Below are 23145 nucleotides of genomic sequence, written 5' to 3'. Positions count from 1 at the left end.
CAAGGGGCAAGTAACATTCGCGCCACACAAGTGCCAGGTTATGACCATCTCCAATGAGACAGAATCTAATCATCTTCCCATAACATTCAATGGCATTCCCACCACTGAATCCCCCACTATCAACATCAACAGCGTGACCATTAACCAGATACTGAACTGGACTAGCCATATAAATACTGTGGCTATGAGAGCAGGTTAAAGGCTAGGAATTCTGCGACAAGTAACTCACCACCTGACTCCCCAAAGCCTGTCCACCAACTACAAGGCACAAGTCATGAGCGTGATGGAATACTCTCCATTTGCCTAGATGAATGCAGCTTCAACAACACTCAAGAAGCTTGACACCATCCAGGACAAAGCAGCCTATTCATTGGCACCCCATCCACAAACATTCACTCCCTCTACTACTGACGAACAATGGCAGCAATGTGCACCATCTACAAGATGCACTACAGGAACTCATCAAGCCTCCTTAGACAGCACCTCCCAACCCCACTGTCTTTACCATCTCAAAGAACAAGGGCAGCAGGCACCTGGGAACACCACCACCTGGAAGTTCCCCTCCAAGCCACTAACTATCCTGACTTGGAAATATATCACCATTCCTTCACTTTCGCTGGGTCAAAATCCTGGAACTCCCTTCCTAACAGCACTGTGGGTGTGCTCACACCACATGGACTGCAGCAGTTCAAGAAGGCAGCTCATCACCTCCTCAAGGGCAATAAATGCTGGCCTAGCCAGCGACGCCCACATCCCATGAATGAATTTTTAAAAAATTAATCATGTGAAACTTTACTGAGCTTCAGCAGGATATTCAAGTGCAGAAGATCATCGTATCCTGTCCTCCTCCACTGTCTATAACATTTGAACTTTCAAGCAAGAGGTAGACAGCAACCACAAAGCAGGAACACTGGCTTATTGTCTGCTCTCCAGCGCTGACAGTTACAACCAACTGTAGCTTCACCACTGCAGTCTGGCTGTAACTGATATCTTACACATCATTGACACTTATAACAACCAGAGTAACAACTATTTGCATTGATATGGAGTATTTAAATGTAGAAAACCATGCCAAGGCACTTCACAAAAGACAAAAATGAACTGATACTGAGCCTTTGCTGGAGGGGTGACAAAGTTTGGTTGAATGTATGGCACAAGAAAGGTGAAGAGGGAGGAAGGAAGATTGACAAGAGTATGGTGAAGGCAGCTAAAAGTCTTTGCCATTGGTGAGCAAAGGGAGAAGGGGAGGATGCACAGTAAACCAGAATCAATGCACCAGAACTCGCAGGAGCAGATGTGAGCAGGGTTGTTGGTTTGTGGAATTCCCTTCTCCAGAAAATCATGGACACTAGATCTTTCAATTTATTCAAGGCAGAGTTAGACAGGTTTTTGTTAGGCAAGAGCTATGGGGGGAAGACAGGAAAGTGGAGCTGAGTCCACAACCAGATCAGCAATGACCTTACTGAATGATGTAGGAGGCACAAAAGGGTCAAATGGCCTACTCCTGCTCCTTTGTGAGGCTGGAGAAGATTGTAGAGGTAAGTAAGGTTATGGAGGGATTTGTAGGGGAGACCAAAGATTTCAAATTCAATTCTTTGGATGACAGAAATAGGCAAAAAAAAGGAGGGCGGGGGGGGGGTTACTGTCGAATAGGCCTCAGTGCAAGCTGAGTTTTGGACAATTATGAAGTGTAGACATCAGGGCGTCAACAGGAAGGTCATTGGAGATGCTGAATTGATGAGGGTTTTTTTTTTGCAGTGAAATAGGCTGGATATGGGGGCAGAAAGTGATTGGGGAAGGAAGTGAGAAGATCATGGAAAGAGCCAGAGAGATCAGGGGAGATGGGGGCATTATACATCATGGGAGCCAATGGAAGAATTGGGGGTGGGGGGTGTCAGAAAATGAATACAGAGTGCAGAGTGCGTCAGTTCAACGTAAATGTTGAGGCAGGCTGGGGGTGAAATTGTGGGGTGGTTGACAAGATAGCCTTGTGGGCAAGGGCGGGAGAGCTCCTGTTTCTCCTGGCCCACAAGCAATTCTACCTTTTAAACTAGCTTCACTGTGTAAAGCATTAACTCCAAACACGACATGTTGACAAAATCCAACCACAATCCAAGGTCTCCCACAGCCCCCACCATCCTTAAAACGGTTAAAATTAAATGCCTTTTTGCAAAACTTTAGCAAAGAAAGTGTCACTTGAGTGTATCTATTTTCCAAAAACCACACTTATGAGTCTAAAGGAAACCTGCTTCTTGGCTTTTTTTTTAAAACGGTTGTCGCACTCGAAACCTGGTTAACCATTCCTCTGCTACAATTGACTCAGTGCAAGAATCACATTCTAACCCATAAAAATAGCTACATTAAAAATGAGCTTTATCATATTTTAGATGGATTTCGGACCCCAAATGCGATTAAAACATGTGGAAAGCCCAAAATTACTTAGCAAGAGCTCATGCACTACAGTTTACCTTGTTTAATGATGGACGTTCAAACATATTTACAAGATTTGCTTTCCAAAAGGAGTGTACTGCAGCCTTGAACCATAAGCGCTTTACATTTGCTCATAAAATCTCTGTATGCTGCTCTGCTTGTGATTAAATAATTCCTTAAAGAAAAAAGAATAATGGGGCAGAAAGTAATCTCAGGTGGAGGCACAAAACAGACGGTATTGGATTGGCCAGCTGAGACACGTAGTGTCCAACTTTCAGTTCCGTTGTAATCCATCTAATGCCGCCTGTTTTTTGCCACCGCCCGAGACAAGCTCATGTCCCAATATAAAAACAAAGTGCAGGAAAACCTCAGCAGCTCTGCCAGCTTCTGCGGAGACAGAAACAGAGTTAATGTTTTGAGGCCAATATGGCTCTTCCTTCAGAACTGAAGAGAAGTGTTGTTAGGAAATAGAGATAGTTTAAGTAAGTTGTATTGTTTTTTGAGGGTGTTAGGAATGAGTTTTAGCTTTAATGTTTAAAATTGATTTGTATTACTGTATCTGTGTTAAGAAGAGGTCAAGTTGAGTTTCAATCTCACTTTAAAAGGTGATCTCATTTCTAATGAGAGTTTATGACTGTAAGCTAAGTTAGGCGAACAAGAGTAGGAAAAAAAGTGCTGTTGCCTAGCAACAGGGGCCCAGAAAGGAAGGTCCCTCTCACAGACACACAGAAAAACTAAGGAAACAGCAGTTTTGATTTCAGTTTAAAGCCAGGAGACTGGACACTGGGATAGGGAACTGCAGAGTGAAAGCAGATTTCCCAAAGGAACCAAAAAGATCCCAAGGCCAAAGAGTGAGACAGAAACTGGAGAAAATCCGAAGCAGACCTTCTAGTCAAAGGAAGGACAGGAACCTGGAAAAGATCCTGTTAATGAAGTTAAGAATGAAGGGCAGAGAGAAAGACTCCAGCTTCAGATTTAAAGAAACAAAAGCTGCAGAAAGCAGATTTAAAGCGAGAACAACTTGCAAGAGGCAAGAAGGTCCAAAGAGACAACTGAAGGTCTGTAACTCTTTGCTATGGGCATGTGAAGCAGTGGTGCTGTTGACAGCTGATTCGGTGAGAAAGGGTGCGTGGAAGAATGTTTGAATGCATGTGTGGCCCAGGGAAGAGGAACATTGGAACGAGAGTTCGAACCCTTGCGGAAGGGATCCGAAAGAAAGAATCAGTCTCAGAGAAGATTCCAAAGCGAGTTCTTGGAGACTGGAAACCCTCATGTGAAAGACAGAGTTCAGTGAGACTGGTTGGCTCATAGTGACAAGTGTCTGAGGAGTTAATGAGAGATCCATAGCATCAGGTTGAGGTGGCATCTGTCACTTGGTTTCAGAGCGTGGTGTGTCTGACCACAAGTTGCCTATTGGTTTACATGGACTGTGTACTTACTGTGAACATTAGAGTATAAGATTGCCTTTGTAACTTGTGTTATCCTTACAAATCTGTATATATCTGTAAAGGTATAGTTGTGGGTGAAGGAACATTGTAATATAGTTCATCTTTTCTTGTTAAATAAATGTTTAATTCTTTTGTTAAAAGCTCATTAGCTGACTCAGGTGACTCTGTTCAGTGGCCACTTTCCACGTATCTAAACAAACACTCTGCGATCAGCCTTGACCAGGGGTAACCTCAGCTGGGATCATAAGTGTTATATACTCGTGCCTCAGTATTTCGCATTCCAAAAATATCGCATTGTGCAGATTTGCAATGACTGAATACAACATTCCATGGATGCATAAATATGATCTAATAATTTAATGGTGCGTAATTGAAAGGTGCACAGCCAACTGCAAAGACGAACAGTGGGTGCCAACAAACTATGCGCAAGGGTTACACACATTCAACTCATTTTCAGGAAGATCTCTGTTGTATAACACCTCTAAACAATCATGAAGGAAATCATGCACACACAAGCTATACATACATTGACAATGTCAGTAACTCAATAAAACATTTAAAGATAGGCCAACACTGATATATATGTTGCTTCTAGCTTGTTCACAAAATGGTCTTAGGTCCCAAGGTCATGGAGTAAATAATAAACCGCACAAATAGGCAGGGTTAATGGTATAGAAAACAATACCAAATCCTTTTGTTATTCTGCATACTATACAGGCTTACAAAAGGGTAGCTATTACTCTTTTCCACCACTATGCCTTGGACATAAAATTTTTGAGCTTCTTTCCTTCCTCAGTCTTTTCTTGTAACGTCCACAGATTTAAAAGCCAAGCTTATCACCAGCTTATGACTTTCAGGTGAGACAGTAAACCAAATTTTCATCTGCTCTCTGAGATGGGCATCAAAGGTCCAATGGCACTATTTTGAAGGGACGGAGAGTTCACCCCAGTGTCCAAACTAATATTTCGTCCTCTACCAACATCACGGAAACAAATGAGCGAATTAATCTCAATGTTGTTTATGGGACCTTGCTGTGTGGTAATTGGCTGCTGTGTTTCTGACTGTACAACAATGACTAAACTTCAAAAGTGCTTCACTGGCTGTAAAGCATTTTGGGCCATCCTGATATTGTGCAAAGTTCTAAATAAAAGCAAGTGTTTCTTTTCCTTCTACTGTTACTTGATGTTCTCTTAACTTATCCCTACTACTTCCATGCTGTATTAACCCTTCATCTAGGCTTAATAACAAAATGGATGGTTCACAAGTAAAGCTATTTTGTAAGCAAAAATGAGAAAAAAACACTTGCATTTGAAAACTCCTGTTCAGGCAATGTGAGGTGATACGGAATTTACTTTGAGAGCTCTATGCTGTACCATGAGCTCAGCATCCACAGAGCAAAGCCACTCAATAGTGACAGGTTCAGCTGTTTCACTTATGACCTGCAGTACTTCTGAGCTATGGAGTTTTCCCTAAATAGTTGTGAAAATACTACTACAACACACTATTAGATATTAATAATAGTTATTGCTGTAGAGGTACTCCTTCCATCTAATATTCATACCAAGTTTGGTAATAAGCTTGTCTCCACTGTGCGAAAACAAAGAAGTTTCACAATTCTTTGTGCCATTAGCTGCTACCTCAAAGCTTCTCACACCTGCAAGAACTTGAAATAAAAAGCAAAATATTGCAGATGCTGGAAATCTGAAACCCCCAAATCAGAAAATGCTGGATACACTCAGCAGGCCAGGCAGTATATGAGGCAAAAACAGACAAGTTAACATTTCAGGTATCACCTGAGGCTCTGTAACCAAGAGCTAGAAATAATTGTGTTACAATATCAATCCTTTTCAGGGCTGCAGGGCTTTCAAGAACTTGCAAACGGACATTCACTGTTCCAATCTATTTTACTAAAACAGTCAACAACAGCACAGGAACTAGCTGAGTGTTGCAGCAATGGATTCCCATTCAGCAATCTGCTTCCCAAAACTCTTTAAACATCTTTTTTTATTCGTCCATGGGATGTGGGCATCAGCATTTAGTGCCCATCCCTTGATGGTGTGCCACCCTCTTGAACTGCTGCAGTCCATGTGGTGTCAACACGCCCACAGGGCTATTAGGGAGTGAGTTCCAGGATTTTGAGCTTCTAAACAATGAAGAACTGTCATGCTCCCTCAACCTAACCCCAGAGAGAAAAAAAAATCAATCCTACTTTAGAAGCGTAAGTAGTAAAAATCAAGTCTATGTTTGTATAATAATTTCCAAAATACCCATTTTATATTTGGGAAAGTTGTAGATGTATAGTGACACTGAACTCCGAAGAGATGTGAACACACAGAAACAAAGAAAGGATCTGCATAAAGTTGATCAGTTCTGGGTTAACATGTTTTTTGGTATGCAAAACCAGAGACTGCCATTAGTGTGATCTGATAACAGTGCACTGGAGCAAGAACAGTGAGCAACCAAGCATAATCTTTCACTTATTTAAAACATTTTGGGTACAGCATTTGTGCCAAAAGTTTTCATGTTTCTGGTTAGACTGGAGGCGAGCTGGGGAAGGGAAGATGTGAAGATGAAAGGGTGAAAGTCATTTCCAGAAGTGGGGCTGAATGCTGGTCTCCAGGTAAGAAATGATATGACAGAAGCTGACACCACAGAAAAGCACTGGGAGAGAAAGGGTACATTCCAATTTAAATATTAGGAATTGCTGTATGCTTTTAGGTATCAGGGTGACTAAATGTTACGAACGCTGAAGCAATTATCTTCAGTCCCTGCCACAAACTCCACCCCTCAACCCTGGCAACTGACTGAGGCTGAACCAAACTGTTCATATTTTCGATGAGCTTCTGATTACATATCCTTGCTATCACTAAGGTTACCAGCTTCCACTTCTATAACATCACCCCAATCCACCCCTGCTGAAACTCTCATTCATGCCTTTGTTCCCTCTGGACATTTCAATTCCAATGCTCTCCTACCCAGCCTCCAATTTTCTACACGCCATAAACTTGAGGTCATTCAAAATGCTCATGCCCTTGTCCTAACTTCCACCAAGTCCCATTCACCCATCACCACTGTGCTCGGGTCCTGCAATGACTCCCAGTTATGCAAAAGCTTGTTTATTTAAAATTCTTATCCCTGTCTTCAAGTCCTGCCATGGTCTCTCCCTTCCCTACCTCTGTAATCTTCTGGAGCTCCGCAACCCTCTAGAGATATCTGTGCTCTACACCAATTTTGGGTCTCGAGCATCCCAATTTTAATTGCTCCACCATTGATGGCTGTGCCCTAGCCTCTGGAATTCCTACTCTCTGTCAGGCAGCTTATTACTGCAGAAACTTTCATATTCCTTTTACCACAACATCTATGCAACTGCAGCAGAAAAAGGTTAATTATAAGTTTTCAATTCAATTTCACTTTATTATCCATACATAAATTCATTTCAGGTATATTGCTCCTTCGTTAAAAAATTACTATCAATGATTGATAACGATAAAAGAAAGAAAACTACCCTATCACGGGGTTTAACTTTAATAAAAACTATTTTGGACAAATAAATTATCCTTGCAAATTGATCCTTTTCGATCTATCAACCATGAACTGTGAATGCCAGGGCAACACTTCTCACCATCTGTTTTTTTTTTTAAACACATGTGCTCATTACACTTTACCCAGCAACTTCTAATTTTAAATTCAAATAACACCTAAATTTGAACATGCTACACTTTCTCTCATACATTTCATCACGTGAAGGCTGCAGGTTGCTTTTTCAGTAACTGAGACCCAGGCACCAGGCGAAATTCAATGCCCCCCCCAACCCCTGTGGCGAGTTTGGTGGTTGGACCCCGCCACTGCCCTGATTAAATCCTTGGCGGGAGAGGCCATGGACGGACTTCCTGTCCTGCCAATTAAGGCCCCAAAATGATTAATTAATGCCCACACAGTGTCCCATCCTGCCCAGGTTGGTACTCAACCAGCAATGGGCGGGGGAATAGCTCATGTGGAAAGCTCAAAAAGCAAACCCTGTTGGTGTTGCTTGTGGGCATCCAGCAGGGGTCCACAAGTCTGGCCCCCATACCACAACCCCCTCCCACCGTCACTCACCTGTGGCTGGCTCCATGGCGATCCTAGGCTTCAGGTGGTGTAGTACTGGCAACCGCTGCCACCAGGGTGGCACTGGCAAGCAATGAGGAGCTGCTGGCTCTGATTGGCCAACAGCTCCTAGCGGACAGGACTTCCAACCCCAGGGTCCTTGATCCTGGGGAAGGCCCACTGCTGCCCAGTGGGTGCCCAATTTGCACTTTATGGGGCGGGCCTTCTCAAAAAGAGGCAACGCGAAGCTCTCACTGACTCTCCGGCCACTGGTTGAGATCCCCATCTCTTCCATTAAATACCACCCACCCTTATTTACAAAGTGAGTTTAAGAAACTCTTTTTGTGACAAATTCCTGCAATACAAATTCTATCAAAAATCTGTTACTTTATGCAGGGTAAAATGTTAAACATGTGACAAAACCTTAGTTTCTAATCAGGCATACTGTAAAGATACTGCAAAGATTATGGACAACAAGTTCTTTCCTAAAAAGACATAAAAGCCAATCACCGCTCCATTTAAACAGAACCTTTGTATCATTCTGACCCAGCCAAACTCCAGGGACCATTGCCAATTATCCTGGGCCCAAATGGCACCATCCCAAGAGTATCCACAATCGTTATAAAAACCACTGTGCAATAACGTTCTTTCTTCCAAGTACAATGCAATTGCGCAATGACTTCATAAAAGTATTTTCCTGGAAAAAAACATTTGAGTTTCAGGACATTGCTTAAAGTGCCTCCCATGCTCAAACTGTGTGCCAACATCCAACCATTTATTAAGGCTCTGATGTTGCAACTTCCAGCCATGAACAAATAATACAATCTTTTTAAATTTATTCTTTCATGGGATGTGGCCGTCACTGGCAAGACCAGCATTTTTTGCCCATCCCTAATTGCCTTTGAACTGAGTGGTTTGCTAGGCCATTTCAGAGAACAATTAAGAGTCAACCACATTGCTGTGGGCCTGGAGTCACATGTAGGCCAGACCGGGTAAAGCTGGCAGATTTCCTTCCCTAAAGGACATTAGTGAACTAGATGGGTTTTTACAACAATTAGTGATAGTTTCATGGTCACCAATACTGAGACTAGCAGCATTCTTGTAAATCTTCTCTGTACTCTCTCCAGAGCAATTATGTCCTTCCTGTAATGTGGTGACCAGAACTGTACACAAAATTGCAGTGTTTTATACGGTTCCATCATTACATCACTGCTTTTATATTCAATACCTCGTCCAATAAAGGAAAGCATTCCATATGCATTCTTTACCATCTTATCCACCTGTCCTGCCAACTTCAGGGACCTGTGGACATGCACTCCAAGGTCTCTCTCTTCCTCAACCCCTCTCAATATACCTCCCCCCACCCCCGGGCATCTGGATTATGAGTCCAGTAATATTACCACTACATTACCATTTCCTGCTAAGTAATATCAAATGTAACAAGGTTCTATGCAGCAAACTGCAAAAATGAAGCAAAATTAATATTCTATATTGTAATCAGTATGAACACCTTATAATGCTAAAGTAACAGAGAGGGTTGATGAAGGCAATGTGGTAGATATGGATTTCCAAAGGTATTTGATAGGTATTTGTTTTACTTGTAAAACAGGTGTACATGGTAGGGAAGGGAAGGGACAGTGATAACTTGGGATTAGATGCAGAGAGTAGCGTTGAATGGATGTTTTTCTGAAAGGAGAAACAGTCGGTGGGTTCTCCCATAGGGTATCAGGATCACTGCTTTTCTTGTTATATATAAAAATTACCTGGCTATGAGACATGTGATTTCAAAGTTTGTGGAAGATACTATTTATTATATTGCCAAGTTTTGTAAGCATGATAGCAGCAGACTTCAGGAGGACCATGGGCAGATGGTCCTCCAGAACGCAATTTAATGCAGATAAGTTTGAGGTGATGCACTTTGGGAGGAACAACATGGAGAAGCAGCATAATCTAAATGGTACTACTTTGAGGGGGCGGAAGAACAGCGAGGCCTGAGGGTGCATATTCACAAATCATTGAAGGTTGCAATTGTAATATAATGATGAAGCATTTGAGAAAGAATTTGTTTGAAGAAATGGTTCTGTTAGTAGGAGTATTGAATAAAAAAAGGAAGTCATGCTTAGCCTCATATATAACTGGTAAGGCCTTAGCTGCGGTGCTGTATACAGCTTTGGGCATCACGCTTTAGGAAGGATGTCCTACAGAGGCACAGAAAAAGCTTACCAGGATGATACCAGGGAAGGTGTAGTTCAGTTGTCTGGGAAGATTGGAAAAGCTAGGATTGTTGTCCTTAGAGTAGTGAAGGTTAAGTGGAGACCCAATAGAGATATTCAAATGATGAGGGATTGTGTTAGAGCAAATGGGCAGATACTGTTTCCTCTGGTTAATGGCTTGGTAACCAGAGGCCATAGATTTAAAATAATTAGCATAAGAGCTGGGGAGAAAATGCGGAGACATTTCTCCACATAAAAGATTATTATGATCTGGATTCACTATCTGAAAGGGTGGTGGAATCAGATTCCATAGAAACTTTAAAATGCAACTGGACATGTTTTTGAGGATGACTAATTTGGAAGGCAATTGGGGAAAAAGCTGGGTGTAGGACTAAATTAGACAACTCTTTCAAGGAACTGGAAAAGGCTTGGCGGGGCTGAAAAGCCTCCTTCTGTAATCTAAGATTCTATGATTTTAACAATACAACACAGAAAGAGGCCATCAGCCCATTGTGCCTTTGCCAGCTCTCTGAAAGAGCTAACCAATTAGCCCCACTCCAGTGCTCTTTCCCCATTGCTCTGCAAGGCTTTCCTTTTTAAATATCTATCCAATTCCTCTTTGAAAGTTACTATCAATATGCTGTACATGACATCGTATTGAGATTCAGGTACTATACTGGAATGCTGCTCATTTTGTTTCAAGAGGGACTGTGCCAGTAATCCATTATTTATTTTCAAAACGCAATACCCTCTGCCACGAATATTGAAATATTTGCAATACTGCTTCAAATTGCCTGTGGATTTGAATTCACAGTACTATGTATCTATTCTATTCACCTCGAGTATTAGTATAGTATGTCAATAAGTGCCATAAGAATTTGAAACTAGCCTGTCGCAGCTTCACATTGAACATAAGTTTACTTCACGGATGTTGAACAATGGCTTCCTCCAACCGTGAATGACAGGAATTCTTTTTTGAAATTATAATTAATCTTTAATCTTAATCACACATTGAGATTACCTTCCTACAAGGTCATTACTTCATCAAAAAATGCAAGCATATTTTCCAAGCACTCAAGTTCCATGTATTGTAGATAATGCCAATGCTATTCTAATTCATTATCATGAATAAATATCTTGAAATACAATCTGTTCAAAAATCAGCCACGCCAATTTTGCGCAATTCAGTGATCCAGAAATGAGCTGCCTGCTGGTCGAAGACCAAACCTAAAATTAAATATCATCATAGCTGGCTGACTGAACGAGGAAACGCGCAAGTTCAAGGGGAGGCAAAAAGTAATAGCCAACGTTTAACAACAAGATTGCTCTGCCCTGCAAGTGAGTGTTTTAATTTGGAACTCTTGTATCTTAATTGTCAAAACCTACCAGAAATAGAGATGAACCTATCATAACAAATCACCAAAAATGGTCATCCACTGTGATAAGACCTAGGTAAAAATCATTCTTAATATAACTCTTGAATTTGGTAGATAACCCAAAAGGCATTTATACCAGTTCACCTCAAGTATAGTGAACATTTAAAAAAAATTCTTCTAAAGAAATGCTGTATATTGAAGCACCGACATTTAATGACGCAGAATGGAGGTACAGTAGGTTTGCAATCTCTTCAATTCACCCAAGGCACACAATCCATCGAGTTTGTAATGTTAGCCATGTTGTTGGACTTCACTTGCTGTCTGAAAAATGGATATACCCATTTCCCACCGTAAATCATCACTAAGTTTCTATCATGTGACACAAAGTTTTGCAGGCAGGTTTCTGACCTTTGAGCTGCAAATGTACTGTACTGGAGGAAAAGTGCAAAAATTATTTTTAGCTCAATAACTGTCAATTTAGTCTAGTTACTATTATTAGGTCTTGAACTGTGAACACACTGAATTTATTACTAGTTTTACTTTTCATTCTACAATTAGAACCAAACCTCTTAAAATTAACAGAGTTAAAAATTATTTGAAGTTACTTATTGATCCCAAAATGAGTCAGGTGTTAACATAGACTTTAAGTTACACAATGGTTCAAATCAACAAATCAAAACTTCAACCACTTGTCAAATTTCTTCATTAGCAGTTCCTTTCACAATTTAATCAATTGCAAGAAAATCTAAATTTGCAACCAGAAAATGTTATGTAGTTTTCACATTTTGCAACTCAAATTCTTAAAAAAATGTTGTATGCCAAACAGGATTCATAATAATTGTAGGTTATAATTGTCTTTTAATCTCACAGCATGATGGTTTTAATTTTCTTAATAAAACAAGTTTGTTGTACAAGGTGTAACCGTGGATGTATTATGTACATTCAAGTCCTATATGCATATATAGGTAAAAATGAACACCAGCAAGTAGAACAAAAATAAACCTAATCGGAAACTGTAACAAAATAAAGTGACAGAGTGTCAAGTATGCCACACACAGAGAAACATCATTATCACCAAAATGAGCACTTTTGTATCATTACAATATACTGATAAAACTGTTTCAATGCAACAACTAACACTTATACAGTGTCTTTAGCAGAGTAAAATGACCCAAAGGGCTCCACAGCAGCGCTATCGATCAAAATTTGATATCAAAACACATAAGGGGCTATTAGAACAAGTAATCAAAAGCTTCATCGAAAGGGTAGATTTCAAAGAGTTTCTTAAAACAGGGAGAACTGGAGAGAGAGGTTTAAGGAGGGAATTCTAGAGCCTAATATCTGATCGATAGGGATTCTTAAATTCTGAACCAGAACAATTTGCAAAATTGCCTTTAACATGATTGCATGATTTGCTATTACCTATCCATATATTGAAGAAAGCCATGGCATGATCTGGTGAAATCTTATCTTTGAAAACCATGATTAACCTGTTAGAGATACATCATGTCATCAAAGAGGATGGGGGAAGTCTTTCATGCCACAGAACAAGAAGTTGTCTTGAACAAACTTTGCACATGCTCTCCCAAATAGCATATCCGATAATAATCAGGCTGCCATTTCATGTTCAGGCAAATTATTTTGTTTCATAAATTTAAATGTAGACATATTCCATTCAAATAAAACGGGTAATCTGTGTAATCTTCAGAAGGGAAAGATTATTTAAACAATTATTTGAAGTTTTTAAAGATCTTTTCTTTCTCCCTTAAAATCAAGATTGCAATAGGTTCTTTGTAACCTACAGCACAGCAAAGTAAAACAGGGAAGGTAAAAACATATTTCACTTGATATTTCACTGACTATTTTTACTAGATATACACAAAACAGCACACTTGGGCACATTTATCAGAAACATGTCGATAAACTCGACTTATAAAGACACAGTGATTTAAAAGGAACTTCAAATGAAACAGATTTCCTTACACCAGCAAAATGCTACTAGATCTTCTACTGTTCCCACCAAATCAACTATACAGTTATAATAGAAAAGTAAAGTATCAGACTCCTATAAATTATTAGAGAACAGCAAGATAATTTTACATGTTACAAACTATGAGCCAATTGATTCTGAACCCCAAAACAAAAAAAAATTATATGATTCGAAACATCAATTTAATTTTAAGCTATATTTATAGGTCGCTTCCATTCAATTTTGTGCCAAATTATCTGCCAATGGCCACCAGTCTCAATGCGACAACTGGCCATACTGATATGATAAGCTTTTCTGACTAAAGTTTTAATAACTGGGGTGTTATCATTGCAAATCTATCATGAATTATTGTAGTTGAATAATACTATGTTAGTATCTAAGTAACATAATTACAATCATGTTCTTAGTAAGCCAGTCATACAGGCTACAACAGTATATAACACAGGGTTTGCAAGGTCCTACAATGGACTGATGACATTGCTAACAGAACTTATTTGTTGTTGATCAGAATGATCTGCTTTTTGCACACAATCACAGCATAATATTGTGCAACAGAGTGAAGTATGCAGTCAACTGTGTGTATTTTTGTGTGCTTCCCCAGAGCTTTGGTCTCATAGATACAATGAACAACTTAATGTAAATGTCCTTATTACACCGCAGCCGTTATCGATCAAGGTCAGAACGTTAGATCCACTTTTAAACTATTTGAGACAGTTCAAAACTTTAACAACTAACTGCCATTTACAAGTCCTAGATTTCTATTAGTATTTCCCATTGTGCTGCAATGGGGGCCGACTGGGAGAAAGAAGCCCACACAAGGAAGATCATCACCAAATATGCAAAAGAGGAATCAATCCCAAAAGCAAACAAAAAACAAGCATTTCCAACAATTAATCTTTAAAATGTCAACATTTCTTACCTGTGTGTAATCGAAGTCTGAAAGGTGGACTAAAGTTTTGATGTAATCCAACCGAAACTGGTGTTCTGGGTTGGCTAATTGGACTGGGGGTATTAAAGTGCTCATCGCTGAGACTATTGTCTAAAAATGGATAGAAAATAGTTAAAGGCATTAATGTGAATGAATATGGGATAATCCATTTGATTGACAAAACTGGATTTGTGTTCATATGCCAAAAATCAAAGGCCTTCCCAGTGATATCAATACGTCTTTTTTAAAAAAAGGGAAATAAACTATTAGCACTTACCACTATAGCATCTTTAATATTTTTCCTAATATCTTGGACTTTCAGTTTCTTCTCTCTGCATGAGAAAGTAACAGGAACTCTTTGATTTGACTCAATGCTCATATCCCTTTCCATTCAGTTCATGATTAAACTAAATGCATTATCAAGGAAACTATTGAAGTTAATAGAAAAAATGAAGGGAGAATGTTATTATATAGTAAAAGGGGGGGGGGGGGGAGAGGAGGTTGTCGCCATGTTGTTGCTATTTCAGGCCCGTGTAAATGCTACTGCAATAACATCAATACAAGAGAAAAAAAATTGCCAACCTAGCTTCCTAATGCTGTCAGAGAACACCTTTCGAGTGCCCACATAATCCAGCCCCCCTCCCCTTTCTTTTCTGAGCAAATATACTTCCCCCCCCACCCCCCCAACACACACACACACACACACCCTCTTCCTACTTCACTCTCGACTACAATCAGAGAATGTGACGGTCGCCACTTACTCGGCATTAAATCCATTGACGTGCAAGATCCGCATTTGCTTGACAATTGTACTTTTCCCAGATTCACCGGCCCCTGAAAGAGAGAGAGGAAAAAAAAAGTCAGATTTGTTTTAATAAAAAAAAAGACAAAAAACATCAGAGCACAAATATCAACACGGCAAAGCTCCCTGCCGCGCACACATACATATCTAAAGACACCCACACATGTAATGCATAAAGACGCCCCCTCACCATATACACACACATATATATATATAATATAATATATACACACATATCTACACAGAGGGGAGCGAAGTGGATCTATCGCCTGTTGGAATCAGCGCTAGCAGCGGGATCGCAGCCTCTCTCTCTCTCTCCTCCTCCCTCGGCCGGAGCCGAGGCTTTCACTGAAATGATGTTGCCATGAAGAAGATACATTGTATCGCGGTTCTTACCCAACAGCAGGAGCCGGTGTGTCGCTTTATATGCCTGTCTGTCTTTCTGTAACTGTTTCTCGATTTTTTTGTTGGCTTCGCGCTGGGCTTTCTCGTCGTGTCGCTGATCTTCCGTCTTGCTGTTCCCTAAACAACCCATCGCTGGCTCTCCTCTTCTCTCTCTCTCTCCCTTTCTTTCTTTCTCCACCCCTTGCTTTTTTTTTCCCTCCTCTTTTATTTATATAAATATATATTTAGAGAGAATCCCCCCCCCCCCACCACCTCCTACCTCCTCCTCCTCCACAGATGCACAAGGAGGGAAATGGCCCTCTCTTTCTCGCTCCCTCTCCCTCTCTGTGCAATGGGGGGGGGGGGGGGGAGGAGGAGGAGGGGGGGAGTGTCCGTCACTAACGCCCCCCCTCGAATCTTTTTCATAAAAGGAGAAAGAGAAACGTACAGAAACAAAAAAAAATACCTCAAATAATCACAAACCCAACCCCCCCCCCCACAAAAATGGATTAAGACGGCAACGACAAAATATTACAAATCATTCAGAAATAAAATTAGAATAATGCACCCAGCAGACGCTGAAGATGATATACGAATATAAATATATATTTTTTAAACAATCTATAAATATCCACGCGTACACACACACACACACACAGAGACAGAGACACATATAACAGGAGAATGGAGCCGGGGGCGAGGACGCTGCAGCTCCGCCTGTACAGGCGCGGTCCCGCGCTCCCTCTCTCTCTCTCTCACACACACACACACATACAATACAATCACAGGTTCCTGTCCAAACCCTCAGATCCAAATCAAAAACTTGTGCAAGTCCATCAAATGCACAGAGCAAAATCAAAACGGCGAATGCAAAGAAGACTTAAAACAAAAAAAGAAACTGATGCCGACCAGATTCGTCATCTTCCATCACTTCTACTACTGCCTGAGTCCAATAACATCGGTAAATAAACTAATACAAATCTATCTATATATATATATATATAAAAAATACAGGGGTGTGAGTGAGTGCGCTCCTAACAGTGGAAGGTGCGCTCCACACACCCCGATTGTCCCCTGTATATATTTTGTTGCTGAGGGAGCACAGAAAGTGGTAACTGAGCACAGTTTGTTGGTGGGAAATGGTGGGAGTTTGAAGCGAGTTCTCGTTCCGAGCAGCACAATTACCTCCAGCTGTCAGTGAAGCAATCCCCAGCCCCAGTACCCGAACTGTTTGGAGGTGTCTCATTACAGTGAAATCATCGGCCTCACCTCCACCCCCCCACCCCTGGCCATTCACTCTTCTTCGCTCTATCCCCCTGTACACTCAAGAACCTCCCACACCAGCAAACATACACACAAACAACTCGCTTCCTCCAGCTGTGCTGCTAAACACACCGCTGTTTTCAATCACACCTTCCACAATGAGTACCGCAATTTCAGCATCCTAATAGTAACTGTCCCCTCTGTAATAAGTACACTTCCCAGGAACTGTTGCCCCTGCCATACATTCTCCCCAATAAGCGTCTCAATGTAACGCATAGACTATCTCCAGTAACTGTCTACCCTTGCAATGAATACTCTCCCCAAGAACTGCCTATCCCTGCAATAAATACACATGTAAAAGTCTCGCCTAATATAAAAACATCACCAATAACTGAATCCCCTTGTAATAAATACTCTCCCCACAGTAACAGTCTCCCCCAGGAATAACTACACTATCCCCAGTAGCGGTTCCCCTCTGTAATAGATACACTCTGTCCAGCAACTGTGTCACACAGTAATAAATACTCTCCCCAGCAACTGTCTCCCGGTCATAAATACTTTCTAACGAGTAACTGTCTCCATGTAATAAATAAGCTTTCTCCATTAACTGCCTCCCCCTGTAATAAATGCACTCATCCAGTAAAAATCTCCCCGTATAAATACACTCTTCCGAGTAACTGCCTCCTCCATAATATACATACTATCCACAGTAATGGTTTCCCCTTTATCTAATGCACTCTCCCTGGAACAAATACACTCTCTCCAGTATGTTTCCCTCTACAAGTAATAAAATCTCCCCAGTAACTGGTCCCCCTAGTAATGCATACACTCTCCGCAGTAACTGTCCTCTCTGTAATAAATACATTCTCCCTAGTAACATTCTCCTCCAGTAATAAATATGCTATCCACAGTAAAGGTCTCCCCCTGTGTTAAATGCATTCTCCCCGGGAACATTCTCCCCCAGTAATAAATACATTCTCTCCAGTAACAGTCGTCCTGAGTAATAAATATATTCTCCCTCAGTAATAAATACGTTATTCCCAGGAATGCTCTCTCCCTGTAATAAAGGCATTCTCCCTCGTAATAGTCTCCCCCAGTAATACATACACTCTCCCCAGTAACTGTCCCACACAAGTAATAAATTCACGATCCCCAGTAATGGTCTCCCCCTGTAATAGATATACTCTCCCAACAACTGTCACCCTGTCATAACCACTCTCTAACAAGTAACTGTCTCCCCTTGTAATAAATTTAATCTGCCCAACAACTGTCTCCCTATGATAATTACAGGGGAGAGTGTGTTCCCCAGTAATAAATACCCTCTCTCAAGTAAGTTTCTTGCCAGTAATGAAGACACGATCCCCAGGGAAGAGTCTCCCCCTGTAATAAAAACACTATTCTCAGTAACGGTCTCACTCGTAATACCAAAAAAATGATCAGTTGGGTTCACAATGTTGCTCACTTACACTTCCTAGAAGATACATATTCAGGAACCTGTCCTCTGCAAACAAAACAAACATGACCAGGCATTGCACCTTTTCCGAATTAAACAAAATCACAGGGACAATAGCTCCCTGGTGCATTCACCATGCAAACACCTTGACCAATCAGAGTCAGTTTGCCAACCAATCATCACCATTTTCCATGCAGTGTAAATTGTTGTTCCCTTTGAAATTTGACTTTCTTGCATCTGTCCTGATCAGGGTAAGATGAAAAATTTGAAGAGCATGTGACTTTTTCAAAAAATACAGTCTCCCAAGTAACTATCTCTTTCTGTAATAAATACATTAGCCCCATAACTATTTTCCCCATGATAAAAATAATTTACCCAGTAACCATCTCCCTTTAATAAATACTCTCCCCAGTAACTGTCACCCCATAATAAAAACATTCTCCACAGTAACTGTTTCATCTGTAATAAATAGTATCCTCCTGTAATAAATGTAATCTCCCAGTAGTTTTGTCTGTAATAATTACAGTCTCCACGTCAAACGTCTCTTCCTGTATTGAATACAGTCTCCCTAGTAACTGTTTTCTCCTGTAAAAATAAGAGGCTAGTGGGCAAAATTAAAGCAAGTGGGATTGGAGGGAATATACTGGCATGGATTGAGAATTGGTTGACAGACCGGAAAGAGAGTGGGAATAAATGGGTCTTTTTCTGGGTGGCAGCCGGTGACTAGTGGTGTACCGCAGGGATCAGTACTTGGGCCCCAGCTATTCACAATATATATATAAATGACTTGAATGAGGGAACCAACTGCAATATTTCCAAGTTTGCTGATGACACAAAACTGAGCGGGGTTGTGAGGAGGATGCAAGGAGGCTTTAGGGTGATTTAGACAAGTTGTGCGTGTGGGCAAACACATGGCAAATGCAGTATAATGTGGATAAATGTGAAGTTAAAAACTTCAGTATGAAAAACAGAAAGGCAGAGTATTATTCAAATGGTAATATATTGGGAAATGTGGGTGCACAAAGGGATCTGGGTGTCCTTGTACACCAGTCAACGAAAGTAAAGTGCAGCAAGCAATTAGGAAGGCAAATGATATGTTGGTCTTCATTGCAAGAGAATTTGAGTTCAGAAGTAGGGATGTCTTACTGCAGTTATACAGGGCCTTGGTGAGACCACACCTGGAGTATTGCGTGCAGTTTTGGTCTCCCTACCTAAGAAAGGATATATTTGCCATAGAGGGAGTGCAGCGAAGGTTCACTAGGCTGATACCAGCGACGGCAGAACTGTCATATGAGGAGAGATTGGTTCGACTGGGCCTGTATTCATGAGTTTAGAAGAATGAGAGGGGATCTGATTGAAACATATAAAATTCTAACAGGGCGAGACAGACTGGATGCAGGGAGGATGTTTCCCCTGGTTGGGGAGTCTAGAACCAGGGGCCACAGTCTCAGGATATGGGGCGGGCCATTTAGGACTGAGATGAGGAAAAATTTCTTCACTCAAAGGGTGGTCAACCTGTGGAGTTCTCTATTCTGCTGTGCAGGCTGGGTCACTGAGTATATTCAAGAAATATTAGGGGTATCAATGGGTGTGGAGAGAAAGTGGGAATATGGCGTTGAGATAGAGGATCAGCCATGATCATTCTGAATGGCGGAGCAGGCTCGAAGGGCTGAATGGCCTATGCCTGCTCCTAGTTTCTATGTAAACATGTAATAAATATAGTCTCTCCAGTATCTGTCTCCACTTAATAAATACACTCTCCAGAGTAACTGTCTCCCTCATAATAAATAATAATAAAGACACTATCCCAGATAATAGTCACCTTCTAAGAAATATACTCTGCTGAGTAACTGTCTCCTCTTGTACTCAATACACTCTCTCCAGTTACTGTTGCCCCTGTAACATACATACTCTCCCTAGAAGCTGTCTCCTGCTGTAGTAAATAGACTCTTCCCCACTAACTGTCTCCATCTATAAAAATTACACTCTCCCCGGTAATTGTCTCCCCTGTACTAAATACACTCTCCCTGGTAACTATCTTCCCCTGTAATATATTCCCTCCAAAAGCCATCTCCCACATAATAAATACTCTCCCCAGTCACTATCTCCCCTGTAATAAATGCACCCTCCACAGTAAATCTCCCCCTTTAATAAATACACATCCACAGTCACTGCCTCCACCTATAATGAACAGTCTCCCAGTAACTGTTTACGCTTTTTCACTTTTTCACGGGGTGTGGGCGTCACTGGCAAGGCCAGCATTTATTGCCCATCCCTAATTGCTCCAGTCAAGGTGGTGGTGAGCCTCCTTCTTGAACCACTGCAGGCCACATGGTGTAGGTACACGCATAGTGTTGTTCAGAAGAGAGTTTCAGGTTTTTGACCCAGCAACAGGGAAGGAACAGTGATATAATTCCCAAGTCAGGATGGATAATGGCTTGGAGGGGAACCTGCAGATGGTGGTGTTCCCATTTATCTGCAGCCTTTGTCCTTCCGAGGTGGTAGAGGTCATCGGTTTAGAAGATGCTGCTGAAGGAGCCTTGGTGAGTTGCTGCAGTGCTTCTTGTAGATGGTAGATACTGCTGCCAATGTGTGTTGGTGGCGGAGGGAATTAATGTTTAAGGTGGTAGGTGGGGTACCAATCAAGCGGGCTGCTTTGTCCTGGATGATGTCAAGCTCCTCGAGTATTGTTGGAGCTGCACTAACCCAGACAAGTGGAGAGTATTCCATCACACTCCTGATTTGTAGATGGTGGACAGGCTTTGGGGAGACAAGAGGTGAGTTACTCACCACATAATTCCCAGCCCTGATCTACTCTTGTAGCCACAGTTGTCATGAAGAGATATTGGGCAGAATTTTCTACCTGGCGGGCGGGCCTGACCCAATCTGCGGCGGGCACGGAGCCGATCCCCGCCAGTGAAGCGGCCCACATCGCCATTTTATGTGGGCGGGCCAACGCTATGCGCTTCCTGTGTGGGTGGGGGGGGGATTCCCTAAAAGCGAGAGTGCGCCCTTTCACGTATGCACACTAAAGAGCGCACATCTTCCTGAGGTTAAGTGCAGCCTCAGGGAGATCGCTTCCACTATGAAAAATATTAATAGAAAAAGAAAAATTCCCTAACATGTCCCCTTCATGTGACAATGTCACATGAGATGGGACATGTTCACAATTTACAGAATAACTTTATTAAAATTTTTAAAACCCTGCATGAAACCTCATCCTGCCGGTGGATGAGGTTTCATGTTTTCTCTATTTGCCGCCGGGGCTCCTGGCCTGCCTGCCAACCTTAAGGTTGGATGGGCAGGTCCTTTAATTGTTTAAATGATCCTGTCAATGGCCTCAATTGGCCATTGACAGTTTGGCGGGCCCGCTGCTGATGTTGCTGCGCCCCCGCCTTCCTGAAAATTTAAATGGGGCGGGATGACGTGGGGGGTTCCACCTGACGTTATCCTGCGTCATTTTATGCGTCAGCGAGCAGGCCCCGCCCCCTGCTCGCCGACAGCACTGTCATTGACACCTTCCATTACTTTGCTGATGTTAGATTGATGGAACAGTAATTGGCTGGTTTGGATTTGTTCTATTTTTTGTGGACATGACATACCTGGGAAATTTTCCACATTGCCAGATAAATGCCAATGCTGTAGCTGTACTGATAGAGCTTGGCTAGGGGCACAAGTAGTTCTGGAGCATGTCTTCAGTGCTCATGTAGAATGTTGTCAGGGCCCACAGCCTTTGCAGTATCCAGTGCCTTCAGCCGTTTCTTGATATCACATGGAGTGAATCAAATTGGCTGAAAACTGGCATCTGTGATGCTGGGGACCTCAGGAGGAGGCCAAGATGGATCATCCAGTCAGCACGTCTGGCTGAAGGTGGTTGCAAATGTTTCAACTTTATCTTTTGTACTGATGTGCTGGGTTGCCCCATCAATAAGGATGGGGATATTTGTGGAGCCTCCTCCTCCAGTGGGTTGTTTAATTGTTCACCACCATTCATGAATGGATGTGCAGGACTGCAGAGCTTAGATCTGATCCTTTGGTTGTAGCACTGTTTAGCTCTGTCCAGCGCATGCTGCTTCTGCTGTGTGGCATGCAAGTAGCTTTATGTTGCAACTTCACCAGGTTGGCACCTCATTTTTAGGTCTGTCTGTTTCTGCTCTAGGCATGCCATCTTGCACTCTTCCGTGAACCAGGGTTGATCCTCTGCCTTAGTAGTAATGATAGACCGGGGGACATGCTGGGCCATGAGATTGTGGTTGAATACAATTCTGCTGTTGCTGATGTCCTACAGCGCCTCCTGAAGGCCCAGTTTTGAGCTGCTGGATCTGTTCGAAATTTATCCCATTTAGCACGATGGAGGTGCCACTCAACAGATGAATGTAGTGACTGTCATCGTTCCCCACCACCCCCGTGATAGATTCTCTGCCATAACTCTGATCCTCTGTAATGAATATGCTCTCCCCAGTAACTGTCTCCTCCTGTCATAAATACAATCTGTCAGGTAACTGTTTACCTGTAATAAATACACTCACCCTAGTAACTGTCTCAGTCCATGATAAATATTTGCTCGCCAGTACCAGGGGGTATATTGCAACCCCCTGCAATTTATACACTCCCCCAGTCACTGTCTCCCACTGTAATAATTGGTCTCTGCATTAACCATCGTCTCCAGTACTAAATAGTCTCCCCAATAACTGTTCCCCTGTAATAAATATACTCTCCGCAGTAACTGTCTATTGTAATAAATATACTCTCCCCACTAACACTCTCCCCAG

At 41.8% G+C, this 23145-nt stretch overlaps 1 protein-coding gene and 1 long non-coding RNA gene across 4 annotated transcripts in view; both read right to left on the bottom strand.

Annotated features, from left to right (window-relative positions):
* LOC144680013 (uncharacterized) overlaps positions 1 to 23145 on the bottom strand; it is a 773835-nt gene that overhangs the window by 431205 nt on the left and 319485 nt on the right. The gene's annotated exons all lie outside the window — the stretch shown is intronic.
* Positions 1 to 23145, bottom strand: part of LOC144680003 (guanine nucleotide-binding protein G(s) subunit alpha isoforms short-like) — a 346956-nt gene that overhangs the window by 202993 nt on the left and 120818 nt on the right. Inside the window, exons 1-4 of one of the 3 annotated variants that reach the window (XM_078541077.1) lie at positions 15670 to 16011; positions 15233 to 15305; positions 14749 to 14803; positions 14463 to 14582 (exon numbers count right to left, since the gene is read on the bottom strand). In XM_078541077.1, the coding sequence (XP_078397203.1) occupies positions 14463 to 14582; positions 14749 to 14803; positions 15233 to 15305; positions 15670 to 15808 (387 nt within the window). In that variant the 5' untranslated portion in view covers positions 15809 to 16011. Of the gene's footprint in view, positions 1 to 14462; positions 14583 to 14748; positions 14804 to 15232; positions 15306 to 15506; positions 15601 to 15669; positions 16012 to 23145 lie in introns of those variants that run through there. The other 2 variants (XM_078541078.1, XM_078541076.1) reach the window with 2 other exon arrangements.

Source organism: Cetorhinus maximus, chromosome 4, assembly GCF_964194155.1.
Source record: "Cetorhinus maximus chromosome 4, sCetMax3.hap1.1, whole genome shotgun sequence".
NCBI lineage: Eukaryota > Metazoa > Chordata > Chondrichthyes > Lamniformes > Cetorhinidae > Cetorhinus > Cetorhinus maximus.
The sequence above is the reverse complement of the archived record's forward strand: the minus strand, read 5'-3'. Positions and strand labels throughout refer to the sequence as shown.